The 14521-nt window shown below is 49.2% G+C and overlaps 1 protein-coding gene across 1 annotated transcript in view; it reads right to left on the bottom strand.

The window, feature by feature from the left end:
* Nucleotides 1-14521, bottom strand: part of HDAC1 (histone deacetylase 1) — a 143121-nt gene that overhangs the window by 40329 nt on the left and 88271 nt on the right. The window contains exon 12 of the mRNA XM_078680723.1: nt 10959-11105. Within this exon, the coding sequence (XP_078536849.1) occupies nt 10959-11105 (147 nt within the window). The remainder of the gene's footprint in view (nt 1-10958; nt 11106-14521) is intronic.

The following is a 14521-nucleotide window of genomic DNA, read 5'->3' as shown; positions in this document are numbered from 1 at the left end:
ATTCTTTAGTTAACCACCTCTTCTCTCTCCAGCCTCATCTTTCTGGCGGAGGTGGGTGGGTTCGCTAGTGAATCCAGAAAGATCTTCAAGCTGCAAAACTACACCGACAGGTAAGAAAACTATTCGTTTTGCAGCGTGAATCTTTCTGGATTCACTATGCTGTGCATAGATTTTGTAGCGGTTTCTCATCTCTGTGGCGGCTGGGTGGAAGATGAGCGTTGGGTGTTGAATATGTGCTGTAGCACCTTCTGTCCCACTTGAGCTTCCTTGTTCATTTGTATGTCCACACAGTAGTGCTTCGTGAACGTGTGCACCGAAGCCCATGTTGCCGCCAGGCATATGTCCTCTATGGGTGTGTTAGCCAGGAAGGCTATTGTAGCGCCCTTCTTCCTGGTGGAGTGGGCACGCGTCCCCTCAGCCAGTTCCTGTCCTGCCCGTTTGTGGCAGAGTTGGATTGTTTGTGCGATCCATCGTGCAATGGTCCTTTTGGTTACTGCTTTGCCCATGAAGCTGTTTGCGAAGGACACAAAAAACTGTTTAGTTTTCCTGTGCCCCTTTGTCCTTTCAATGTAGTGCATGACTGCCCTTCTGGCGTCCAGGGTGTGCAGAGCTCTCTCTGCGCTGGTTGTGGGTTTTTGGAAAAAGCTCGGTATCTGTATCGACTGGTTCATGTGAAAATTGGATACTACCTTCGGCATGAAGTGTGGGTCAGTCCTCATCACAACTCTATCGTTGTGTATTTGTATGTATGGTTCTTGTAGCGTCAGCGCTTGAAGCTCGCTTACTCTGCGTAAGGACGTTATCGCAACCAGGAAGGCTGTTTTCATAGTTAGCATCTTTAGGGAGGCCTTGTGAAGTGGTTCAAAGGGCTCTTTCATGAGTTCCGTTAGGACTGTGTTCAAGTTCCATGCAGGTGGCGGCACCCGCTTGGGTGGTGCGATCCTTTTCGCTCCTTCTAGGAATCTCTTCACCACCTGTGATGTGAAGAAGCTCCTACACGTTTCTCCCCTTGTGTAGGCTACTATCGCTGCCAAGTGAACTCTTAACGAGGATGAGCTAAGGTTCTTCTCCAGTAAGTGCGTCAGGTACCTTAGCACTGTGGAGTCCCTCTTCATCTTATTGTGGAGTCTTTCCTGTCTGCACCATATTGTGAATCTTTTCCATTTCGCAACGTAGCACTTTCGAGTGCTGGGCCTTCGTGCCTCCCGAAGTACCCTCAGGGTGCTTTCTGGTAGTCTCAAATGTGCGAACTCTATGTCCTCAGGAGCCACGCTACTAGGCTCATGCTCTCTGGCTCTGGATGCAGTACCTCTCCGTTCTGCATGGACAGTAGATCTTTCCTCCTGCTGAATCTGTGGGGTGCACACTGTGTCATCTCCATGATCTGCGAGTACCAGGTCTGTCTCGCCCACTGCGGTGCGACCAGTATCAGTGTCATGTTGCTCGCTCTGCACTTGCTCAGTACTCTGTGCATCAGTGGTATCGGGGGAAAGGCGTATGCAAATGTCCTTGACCAATCTATCCATAGGGCATTCCCCAGTGTCCCCTCCTCGGGCTGCCTGGATGCGAAGTTTTGGCATTTTGCATTCTGGCGTGTGGCAAACAGGTCCACCGATGGTGTCCCCCACCTGTCGAACAGGTATCTTGTCTCCTGAGCATTGAGCTCCCACTCGTGGGATGCCGATGTCTGCCTGCTGAGCCAATCGGCTTGTATGTTGTCCTTCCCTGGTAGGTGTATGGCTAGCAGGTCTATCTTGAGAGGGATGGCCCATCTCCATATCTCCTGCGCCAGCGTTGAAAGCGGTGCGGACTGTGTGCCCCCCTGCTTGTTGATGTAGAACATCGCAGTGGTGTTGTCTGTTTGTATCAATACCTTGTGCTTGTACAGTCTTGTTTGAAAGGCCTTCAGTGCAAGGAAAATTGTCTTCAATTCTAAGTAATTGATGTGCTTTGTGGCATCCGTCGGTGTCCACAGTCCCCTCACCTTGAGCTCCTCCATGTGAGCGCCCCATCCCTTCAGGGATGCGTCTGTGGTGATGGTCACTGTTGGCGTTGGGGGCGTTAGAGGCTTTCCCCTTGCTATGTTCTCCATGGTCCACCATGTCATCTCCTTCTGCACTGCGTGCGTTACAACCACTAGATCCTCCCAACTGCCTGTAGCTTGTGACCATTGCTCCTGTAGCCATTCTTGAATGGGTCTCATGTGGAGTCGTACATTCGGTACCAGGTGGATGCATGATGCCATCATCCCCATGATCTTGCTCGCCGTCCTCACTGTCCGAGCTTGTCCCTTCCGGTAGAGGCGAGTTTCCTTCACCAGCGCCCTCGCCCTCTTCTCGCTGGGGAACACCTTGCCCTGTAAGGTGTTGATCTGTGCTCCCAGGAAGATCTTCACTTGTTCCGGCTCCATTGATGATTTCTTCCAATGGATGGAGAACCCCAGGTTTATGAGCGTGCTGGTCACTGTATGTGCGTGCAGCTTGCATTTCTGGTATGAGTTTGCTTTCACCAGCCAGTCGTCCAGGTAAGGGTATACATGTATCCCCTGCCTTCTTAGGTGCGCCGCGACTGCTGCGAGGCACTTTGTGAAAACTCTTGGTGCCGATTTTAGACCGAAGGCCAGTGTCGTGAACTGGTAGTGGCTTTCTCCCACGGTGAACCTGAGCATGTGCTTGTGCTTCCTGTTCATTGGGATGTGCAGGTATGCGTCTTTGAGGTCTATCGTGACCATGAAGTCCCCGGTCTGCAACTGTGGGAGCACCTCTTGCAGGGAGGTCATTTTGAATTTTTGCGTTCTTATGAATCGGTTCACGAACCGTAAATCGAGAATGGGCCTCATTGTCTCGTCTACTTTTGGTACCAGGAAGTATGTTGAGTATACTCCTGTGTTTCTTTCCTTGAATGGTACCCTTTCTATGGCCTGCTTCCGCAGGAGTTCTTTTGCTTGTTCCTGAAGGCACTGCAGCTGCTTGCTTGCTAGCGGCTTTCTTCTTGGTTTTCTGCTTGTTGGCCTCGCCTCCAACTCTATGCAGTATCCGAATTGGATAATGTTGAGGATCCATTTGTCTGATGTGATTCCTCTCCACTCCTGGAGGTGGAATCTTAATCTCCCTCCCACTGGTGGCCTGTGGTCGTGGGTGTCTAGTTTGTCTTGACCCATCTGTACGTGCTGCCCCCTGGGATCTTTTTTGTGGGTGGGCACACGGATTTTTTCGAAGTCACTTGGAGGTGGGCTGCTGGCCCCCTCTTCTATTTTGTCCTCGTCCATTTCTCCCTCGAAAGGACTGGCCTCTTTGTTGGTACTGCCAGGGCTGTTTCTGATGGCCCTGCTGACCCTGCGAGTCTGCCTGGTGCGTTTGCTGGAAAGCCTGGTGTGAAGTACCTGGCTGGTTTCCGCCTCTTCCGCCGGGCCTCCGTGACGGGGTGCCCCTCTTGTTCCCTCTGAACTGCAATGCTCCCATGGATCTTGCTGTTTCGTTATCCTTCTTAAGTTGGCTGAGTTGCTCATCAACTGTTTGTCCGAAAAGCGTACTGCCGTTGAACGGGGTGTTCAGGATGCTGTGTTGCACCTCCGGTTTGAAACCGGATATCCTGAGCCAGGCGTGTCTCCTTTCCGTGACGCCCATCATCATGAGCCTGCTGGCCGTGTCTGCCCCATCCAGAGCCGTCTTAAGGCAAGAATTTGCAGCATTCTTCCCCTCTTCAATTAGCTTTTCGGCTTTCTGCTTGGCATCCTGGGGCAAGTCCTTCACCAACTGTCCCAGTCCCTCCATGATTTGGTACATGTGTCTGTTCACCAGGGCGTTGGAATTAGCCATGCGCCAGTGGGTCGCGGCATTCCGTTCGATCCTTCTGCCCACCAGATCCATCCTTTTGCTCTCTTTATCCGGTGGCGGGCCCGAGGTAGTGGGTACGTTAGCCCTCCTCCTTGCTGTGGCCGTGATAATGGAGTCTGCGGAGACCGTGCCCTGAATGTAGGCCGGGTCCTTCGCGGCATGCTTGTACTTCTTCTCAGTTCTGGGAGTCACTGCCTTGCATGTTGCGGGCTCCCTGAAAGCTTCCTTCCCCTGAGCCAAGACGCTCTCGAGCATCGGGAGGAACTGGCTCCTCGTTTGTGTTGGGAGCAATGTTTCCAGAAGAAAGTCTGCTTTCTGCTTCTCTTCGTCGAGCTTGAGCTTGAAAGCTGCTGCGGCAGATTGTATCACCGCGTTGTAGGCCCCGATGTCGTCCGGCGGCGAGGGCCTCGAGGGGTAGGTGTCGACCACCTCCTCCGGGCTGTCGGTCTCGACATCGATGTAATCCACATCCTGAAGGTCATAGGGCGCCGACTCTATGTCTGTCCTGCCCTCATCTTCCTCCCCATAGCCGTAGCTCTCGTGGGGATTCTCGTACTCCTCCTGGTCGTCGAACACTTCGACGTCCCGGTCTTGCTCGGTGACTTCGGCGACCTCCTCTTCTTCCTCCTCGACCGCCTCCAGCACTGGTGGCTTGGTCTTGTGAGGGATCGTGAAGGCCTTCATCCTTGCGTCGAAATCTTTTTTCCGCTGCATGAAGTTCTCCATCTCTGCCTCGAGGCGCCTTCTTTTCTTTTCCATCTCGGCCGCGTGTTCCGCGTCGGATGGTTCCGCCGGTCTCTTCGACGGATGGCTCGTCGCCGTGCCTCTCGGAGTCGAAGTTTGACGTCGAACCGGATATCGGGTCTCTGGTCGTCGTCGACAGTTTCGGGTCTTTCTCCCTCGTCGATCGATCCTTTTCGGGGACGATTTTCGACGTCTTCTGCTGATCAGCAGCTCTCGGCGCCGGGGACTCCTTCTCTGAGGATCCGCTGGGCCTGGGAGTAGTCGCGGACGCCGCCTTTTTTGGCGTCGGCGCTTTCGGGGTCTTGCCCTCGATTTTTCGAGACTCAGAGTCTCTCGGGTTCTTGGGGGCCGAAGAGTCTCCTACCTTGTCAGAAGTCTTCGTGTAATCGGTCTCTACGACCGTGTAGCAGTCGTCTTCGGCGGCAGCGTTGTCTTCTTCCTCGGAGGACATCCCCAGCTCGTAGAGCGACGGGGTCGGGGCCTTCCCCTGCAGGGTGGCGTGTGCTACCCTCTGCCTCTCTCTCACACGAAGGGTCTTCGGGGTGAAGGCGGAACAGGCGTTGCAGTCTCCGCTTTCGTGGTCCACCGGTAGGCAAAGGTTGCATACCGGGTGCTGGTCTTTCTGCGCGCACTTGTGGTGGCAGTTCCGGCAGAACTTGAACGGCGTGTTGTCCATCCTCGAGCGTCCAGGGGCTCTCTGGTCGCGTGTTCGTCGACGGTCGTCGAAGATCTGGATGGAAAACGCCTTATCTTTGCTTGTCTTTCGTCGGTGAAGTCCCCTGGAGTCTTCAGATGACTTCTCCTAGTCTTTTCTGTATTTTCTTTCTTCTTTCTCCAAAAATGTCTGGAGCCCAAACGGGAACGATCCAGACCCGACCGCGGAAAAAAAGAATCTGAAGATGGCGCCCAAGAGTGGGAGCTTCCGCAGGAAGCATGCCGACGTCACCGGAAATACACCCAAAAGGGGGTGTGACGCCGACGCCCACCTGGGCAAAGAAAAAAAAAAAAAAAAAAAACAAAGAAAAGACTACGAATCCGGACCCAACCACAAGACCGCGGAATAATGCACAGCATAGTGAATCCAGAAAGATTCACGCTGCAAAACTACAGCCTTCCCGCTCTGGCTGCAAGCTAGGCTGGCAGGACCACCCTCACAAGCTAGATGTGGCAACATACAAAAGGACCCCTTCTGCTGCGTCGCATCTACGGACACACCCACTAGCTACATGGAGCACTTCATGTTCCAACTGCACATCACAGCAAACGTTAGCCTACTTGGAACTCAAATACAGACCTCCATGACCAGGCACCAACTTTGCCAGCGACATCACAAACTTTATCAACCCTCGTCATCGACTCCAGCACCTTCATCCTCCTTGGAGACCCACATTTTCACCTAGAAGATCGCACTGGCCCGAACATGGTCGATCTCCTAGAAAGCATAGCCCTACACAGCACGTTGTCATACCCACCCACACAGCAAGACATGTCTTGGACCACATTTTCAGTTCCTTCGGTAAAACTGAAGTTGACAATCTGTTGCCAATCACTTGGACCAACCACAAACTTGCCAGCTTTAGTACCCTTGTCCCGCCACACCACAAACCTACCACCACCAGACCTGCTCACTGCAGCTACAAAAGCAAGCCAGCTAGTACACTCAGGCTGACAATTGACATGTAAGTGGAGAACGAGCCACGTGCAGACTGCATCAAAGCCAGCTCCAACAGCAGCAAGGACATTTTCACCATCATTAAAGACTGCACCGCACCTGCAGCTGCTCCAGCAACATTTGTATGTATTGGAGATTTCATGATCAAACAAACATACAAAGAAAATTATGACATTGTTCTGAAAAAAACATGGGATGTTAACATGGTTCGCTAGGATACACAAATGATGTCAATCATTAAACCTATATTAAAAGAGAAAAATGACAGCAAAGAGGGCTCATGGTGCGATACAGATGGAGGCTGTACGAAATACAGAATGCACAGTAAGAAAACCTACAAGATAGCAATAGTAAACTGTTCAACTGGGGCATCTGATTAAAGGGAAAGCGATAATCTCTCAAGGATTGCCAAACAGCTCTAGGCCTAGAGGTGAGGGGTTGCAAGTGTTCGTAGTCTTCACTGATTTTATCACAGTGCAACATACTTTTGAGCCATGCAGATATGGTGGGGACGTTCCCACTACCCCAGTGCAGTGCCAGTTCATGTTTTGCAGGAAATGCCAGAGGTAAACCTGCGAGCAGACTTGGGGATATTATGGGTGTAACCCTACAACATCAAGGGCTCAGGTGCAACTGAGGTGTCCATCATGGTGGACAGAAGGGAAAAAAACACCGGACCAGTAGTCCCCTATGGAAGGGCATACCCTAGTTAAATGTGCAAAATAGGCTTCTGGGGCATGGCATTTTGGGGGCATAGGGTGGAATGTGTAGGATCAAACTTTGTGATATCAATAAGAGTGATGTACGCCCAGTGAAGGAACTTGAAATGGAGGAGTTTATGCTTGGGAACAGCAGTAGGACCAAATTTTGTCTGACAGTGAATAGCCCAGGTCATTATCCCAGGTCTCCCGAGCGTACACAGTAGAGTCAGAATTCATGGCTATGCACGCGACATACAACCTGAAGATAAGCCGATCTCCACTGGTGTCAGTGAGTGTGAGATGGGGTGAGAGGTGGGGCGGGGTTGGAGTCATCTTGGGCAATAGGATATGTAAGAATGTGTGAACGCAGGGTATTGTGGAGCATGCAGAGGACCAAATGGTCCATGTAGGGGGCGCTCTGAAAATGGGTGTCATCAGCATGTGTAAGAGCATGACCGTCAGGGAACAGGTCTCCCTGAGTATGTAGGCCATGGCATTGGAGGGTGTGCTTAACTAGTGTGAGGCAGGCATGGGTTACCAGCCAGTGGTAAGTCCAGAGATGATAAGAGGCCACTACCCAAGAATCGGCATAGCTTCCACCACGCCCAGCCAGTAGTAGATAATGCTAGATTATCTGAAGCAACTAGTGCCATGCCTTTCGGTAGGATGGATGAGGGTAATAGTCATCAATTTGGTCTCTCTCAGGCTTAAAATAAGGGACTCGGGTGTCTGGATGATACCAGCAGTTAGCTCAATGACATTGGGCTCCCAGATAGCAAAAATTGAAAATGTGAGCTCCTAAGCCACTGCAGTTGGAAGGGATGGTTGAGGTGTCCCAACAGATACGAGGTATATGATGAGCTCATATCAGAGCAAAAGGCTATGGAGGGTGTAGAAAAAATTGTTGTGCGAGTGGTATTAGATTGGTAAGAAAGATGAAACGAGGAAGAACAATCATTTTAATTATCGCCACTCAGCCTGCCGTGGACAGAGGAAGTTTGAGCCGGTGTTCTACTTGCGTCGGTTGTCTAGCAATGGCTGGGCTGTAGTTTAGACAGACCACCTGCTCCTTATCCCTTCTGCAGATGTACGCCTAAATATTTGGTGAAATCCGTAGTCCAGGACAGGGGATAATCATCCTAAATAGGGGAGGTGCCATCGGTAAGTGGGAAAAGCTGAGACTTGGCCCAGTTAATATGGAGACCAGATAGACCCCTAAAACACAATTTCACAAATAAGTCTGGGAAGGGTTTTAAAGGGGTGGCGAATAAACAGCAGTATGTGGTCTACATAAAGAAAAAGTAGAAGTGGACTGTGTGCGAGTTGGAGGCCGTGGTGTACATGTCGTTCCTGGAGAAGGTGAACCAATGGGTCCTTTTCAATGATTAATAAAAGAATAGGTAATAAGGGGGGGTAGCCCTGTCTAGTCCCTTTGGTGATGGGGAAGGTATCGACGAGAGCACTGTTCACCTTAAAATAAGCCCCTGGATTATAGTAGTGGAGCATAATTAAGGAAAGGAAGCAGCGGGGCAGGCCCAATTTTATCAGTGTTGCACTTAGAAAGGGCCCCTCCAGCGAGTCAAAGTCCTCCTCAGCACCTAACAAGGCTACCACTGTGGGGGCGGTGGAAAACACCCTGTTCAGCACCGCAAAGATTGTCTGGAGATTGAGGGAAGTGGACCTATGAGGGACAAAGCCAGACTGCACAGGAGAGATAATTCGCCCCATCAGCACAGTCAGTCTTGTGGCGAGGACCTTGGCCAGAATTTTGTTATCGAGATTGAGGAGGGAGAGTTGACGGTAGCAAGAGCACTCGTTGGGATGTTTGCCAGGTTTCAGGAGCAGTGTTAGAACAGCCTCTCAGAGCTTGGGCGGTAGAGAGCCAGTGTTTAGGACTCCGTGTACATAGCTAACAAATGTGGGGCCAAAAGAGGTTTATATGCCTTATAGAATGCACTGGTGAGACCATCGATGCAAGGGGTCTATAGCCTGTATGATTTTGTTCAATAGATAGAGGCTCAGCTAAAAAACAGCGCTGTACGCCAGTCACCCACACCATCGCTACCTCAGCAAGGTAGTCTGCAATCACTGACTCCAGGTCCAAGGAAAGAGACGTGTGTATAAGTGCGCATAGTAATTTCAGAACCCAGCCATTACGCCCTCGTTATCCGGGACGTTGGTTCCGGCGGCTGTACGGAATTCAGTGATATAGCAACTAAGATGATTAGGACAGAGGAGGCGAGCAAGGGTACGCCCGGTCTCTCCCCCTCACCATATTGCCTGTCTCTGGTATGCTTCCCCATGTATGTTATCTCCGTCTACCAGGTAGCGGAATTCGGTCATCAGGACAGTGTGTCTATGGAGCAGGGGGGGGGGGGGGGGGGCAGCACATGTGGGAATCGACATGGTCAACATCTCGTAGTTGAATTTGGATTCGATCCAGAACAGCTGAAAACGAATGTCTCTCAGAATGCCTATGTGTTTGGACATGCAGACGATGCAAATTTAGGCCTTGAAAGCCTCCCAGAGGGTGGCCTGGATCTCAACTGGGCCAGTGTTTAAGGCAAAATATTGGACAATGGCATCATGTATCTTAGAGTGAAAAACCTGATCATGTATTGGGTCACTAGAAAACCTCCATGAACGCACCCGGCCACTGCCATAGGAGACATGCAGTTCTAGGAGACAGGGCAATGATCGAAGAGTGTGCGTGGTAGATGTAGCACATCCAAGGCTATGAGTGAGAAATTGGCAGAAATGAGACAATCGATCTGGGTCCATGCATTATGGAGGTGCAGAATAGAAGGTGTAACCTGATTAAGATGGGTGATGTAGAAACCTGCACTGGCTCCCCATCAGCAAGAGGATCAAGTTCAGGCTCCTCACCCACGCACACAAAGCGCTCCACAACATGGGCCCCGAATACCTCAACAACCGCCTCTCGTTCTACACTCCCAGCTCCGCTCTGCCAGCCTCGCCATCATCCCACGGATCCGCAGAACCACAACCGGAGGAAGATCATTCTCCTACCTGGCCGCCAAGACATGGAACTCCCTCCCCGCACACCTATGACTGACCCAGGACCATCTCACCTTCAGGAAGCACCTCAAGACTTGGCTATTCGAGCAGTAACAGCACCCCCCCCTCCCTTCAGCGCCTTGAGACCCTCACGGGTGAGTAGCGCGCTCTATAAATGTATTGATTGATTTTGAGCTTGGGAGACAAGTACAGGTTGCATACTTTGTGTGAGTCGATGAGCGGAAACTTCGCCGAGCACAGAGGGAAGAATTTAAATGGAGTCCGTTCCATCTACTGCAAGGCGGACCAAAATGGGTAGGCCCGATGACCTTCCACAAGCTTCCTGACTGAAGAACTTTTTATAGAGAAGAGATGAGGAGAATGGAAACGCACATTGAAAACAATACCGGTGAGGGCAAGTGTCTTGCGCACCGAGGAAACCTGGAGAACTGTAGGGAACCGGAGCGCAGCAATACATGTCCGAACCAGATGGTGGAAAAAAACAATCTAACAATGGAGTCAATGCCCATGCGCACTATCACCGAAAGGAGAAGTCACCTACCTCCTGACTGGAAAAGACTTATTCGAAGAAAAACAAACTGCAAACATCCGGACCCAACACTAGATGGCAGGAGTATGCAAAGCATGTGATCTACAGCTCTCATGCCTCAAACAAGATTTTTCAGTGCAGTGACACAGCCTATTCCTCACTCATCAGGGAAAGACATACCTATGTGTTGAAGGATGGGCCAAGAGGTATGCATGCTGCCTCCATTTTATTTTCTCCAGAGTACTCTCCCTCTTCCATTTCACACCCTTCACATTCTTCACTTTTTCCACCCAGAATGTCTCTCTCCCAGGTAACTTTCCTTTCTTTCCTACAGTGAGCCATTTCACCTTTCCAGGTTCTTCACGCATGTGCCCGACTGACTAACTTTTTTCTCCCCTTGTTATAGCAAAATTCAGTCCTTAATCTGGATTTCTCACCTTTCTTCTCTTCGCCATCCTTCTCTTCTTCAGTCTTCACACGTTTGGATTTCTTGAAGTTTGCCACATTTTTGCGCCCACCTTCGCCTTCATCTTCAGAGTCAGAGAATTCTTCATCACATGCTATCCTCTTGTCTGCCGATCGGACTGTGGGTGAAAAAAAACATGTTGTAAGGTTCTCATTAGGAAAGATTTGGCCTTGGTAAAGATAGAAGACCAACAACATCACAAGGATACTTCAGACAGTCTGTACTAGCAAAGAAAGAATGCATAGAATAGTTTTCAGCAGTGTTGCAAGAAGTTCATACAGCAATATTTGGCTAATCATGACAGAAGATGAACTAAGTTCACAACAAGAATGATAAGACCCTGCATTGCAAAAAGCACAGCACTAGATTGAAATCCCAACAGATTCCATCATCAACCCCTCACCCCCAAAAAAACCACCCATGTTCAAAGGGGTTGCAGAGTCTTCAGGCACATTTAATGCTTTTTTGGTAATCATAGGACAACAGTATTCGTGCTTTTTCAAAGTTTAGGGTTGTCGGAGCCCTCAGGATGGGCACCTTGGGTCCATGAGTTGTATGGAACCAGGAGAGTGCTAAAACTAATTGAGAACTACTAGATAGTTTCAAAATTAACAACCGGGGATGGTGCTGTAAATTCTGGACATTCCGAACCCATCAGATGCTAGCCAACTAGGAAAACCGTTACAGTGCTTATGACGGTTGTAAGGAACATTACAATTTACAAGTTATCAGAAGTTGGCTCTATATATGTTATTGCCACCTGGTAATAATACCGTGCATAGAGTTCAGGGGTTCCCCAAAAGTGTACAGGGCTCAATGTAATACCCAAAGTGCTCAATTAGTGGTAGTGTGGGCGAGCAACCTTAGGACTAACACAGGAGTTCTAGACATTTATTGCACACCATTGGACAATAATGGACATAACTCAAAAAGGAGATCCACACCAATTTTAGAAAAATGAGCTTTGTTTGTACTTTAAGACCAAGATCTTTACAAGCCTTTACTTTTCTATTCCCTCCACTATCCTTTTCAATCAAAATAACAGACTAACATGTCCACCTCTCAAATTTCGTATTTCACTATACTAATTCAACACGAATACTTTATGGGTTCAGGAGTAGCGTGCTACTCACCAAAAAAGCGCTTCAACACTCCATCAGGGTTAACAATCGATATATAAAAACAAACCTCTTTCCCTCTTCTATCCCTCTGCTATACTTCTCACTCCAAATAACTGAATACTATCCGCCACTCAAATTACTTTCATGTTTTACTCTACCAATTCACCACTAATCCTTTATGGGTTTCCGGAGTAGCGGGGGTAACGAGCTCTATATAAATACAATCTTTTTTCCCCTCTATCCTTCTGCTATCTGAATCCAAATAACTGACTAACCTCTCCACCACTCAAATTACTTTACTACTCGCCGAAAACACGCTTTGATGCCTCATCAGGGGTAGTAAGCGCTATATAAATGCAATTACAATACAATATAATACGGTAAGGACATTTTTAAATACAAATACTTTTCACTTTCAAAAGTCGAAACTTGGAACAATTTCTGAACAGTTCAATGTTATCCTATAGGAAAAACAATAGGTAAGTATCACACTTACAGTCCAGTCTTCGGGACCAAAGTTCAGCAAAGGTAAAGGTCAGGGGAGTACCAAAACTGCACCACCAGCGAGGCAGGTAGCTGAGGTCAAAATCGGAGTTTGGCCCAATACCTTTCAATAGAGACTGGGGGGGCACAAAGCCACACTGCCCCTTAGTAAATCAGTTGTAGTCGCCAAGCTTTGGGGGATAGGTCAAGCACGGGGGATCAGCACAAAGCAGCACCAAACATACACTGCCATTGGCACAGGTAAGGCCAGATGCAGGGTACAAATTCAGCATCGGGCGCCCAAGGATTTCTGCTGTCGACAAGCAGGCGTTGTATCAGAGGAGGGAAACCAATAACAGCAGTGGTGAGTAGAGATGTAGGGGGTCGTAGGGGCACTGTCGATTCAGCTCACCAAGGGGCATGGGTGCAGGGTGTGCCTTTAAGCCTGAGTCTTCTTTCTGGAGCCGGTTGCAGTAAGGGTAACAAATAGTTTCTTACCTGTCGGTGTAGTTTTGCAGCTTGAAGATCTTCCTGGATTCTCTATGCTGTGCATTATTCCACGGTCTAGTGGTTGGGTCCGGAATCGTAGTCTTTTCTTTTTCTTTTTTTTTCGTAGCCCTGGTGGGAGTCGACGTCCCACCTTTTGGTGTACTTCATGTGACGTCAGCACGCTTCCTGCGGAAGCTCCCACCTTTGGCCGCCATCTTCGGATTCTTTTTTCTTGTTTTTGTGTTCGGTTTGTGAATCCTTTGGCAATGTTTTCTAGTTCTTCCTCCAAGTATATCATTTTTCCACTTTGTCTTTTAAGGTGTCTATTTGTATATTGTCCTTGTATTTCCACCTTCTTCTCCTGCCTCATCTTTCTGGCGGAGGTGGGTGGGTTCGCTGGTGAATCCAGAAAGATCTTCAAGCTGCAAAACTACACCGACAGGTAAGAAACTATTCGTTTTGCAGCGTGAATCTTTCTGGATTCACTATGCTGTGCAGAGACTTTGTAGCGGTTTGTTATATTTGTGGCGGCTGGGTGGAAGATGAGCGTTGGTTTTTGAATACATGTTGAAGCACCTTCTGTCCTACTTGTGCTTCCTTGTTCATTTATATATCCACGCAGTAGTGCTTAGTGAACGTGTGCACTGAAGACCATGTCGCTGCCAGACATATGTCTTGAATGGGTGTTAGCCAGGCAGGCTATTGTTGCTCCCTTCTACCTGGTAGAGTGGGCTCGTGCCCCCTCTGTTAGTTCTTGGCCTGCCTGTTTGTGGCATAATTGTATAGTTTGTGCGATCCATCGTGTGATGGTTCCCTTCGTTACTGGTATACCCAGGAAACTGCTCGCGAAGGACACAAAGAACTGCTTTGTTTTCCTGTGCTCCTTAGTTCTTTCCATGTAATGCATTACTGCTCTTCTAGCGTACAGGGTGTGCAGTGCCCTCTCTGCGTATGTGGATGGTTTCTGAAAGAAGCTTGGTATTTGTACTGTCTGGTTCATGTGAAACCTAGACAGCACCTTTGGCATAAAGTGTGGGTCAGTTCTCATTATCACCCTATCATTGTGTATTTGAATGTAGGGTTCTTGTAGCGTCAGCGCTTGCAGTTCGCTCACCCTGCACGGCGAGGTGATTGCCACTAGAAAGGTTGTCTTCATTGTTAGCATTTGTAGTGAGGCCTTATGGATGGGTTCAAAGGGCGCTTTCATAAGTTCTGTTAGGACCAAATTGAGGTTCCATGCCGGTGGCGGCACCCTCTTAGGTGGTGCGATCCTTTTTGCCCCTTCCAGGGATCTCTTTACTACTTGTGATGTAAAGAAGCTCTTTCCTGTCTCTCCTCTTGTGTAGGCTACTATCGCTGCTAGGTGTACTCTTAGCGAGGATGAACTTAGTTTTGCTTTCAGTAGGTGTGTGAGATATCTTAGCACCGTTGATTCCCTTGT

Source organism: Lissotriton helveticus, chromosome 3_1 (genome assembly GCF_964261635.1).
Source record: "Lissotriton helveticus chromosome 3_1, aLisHel1.1, whole genome shotgun sequence".
Lineage (NCBI taxonomy): Eukaryota > Metazoa > Chordata > Amphibia > Caudata > Salamandridae > Lissotriton > Lissotriton helveticus.
This window is presented reverse-complemented; position numbering and strand designations above follow the sequence as displayed.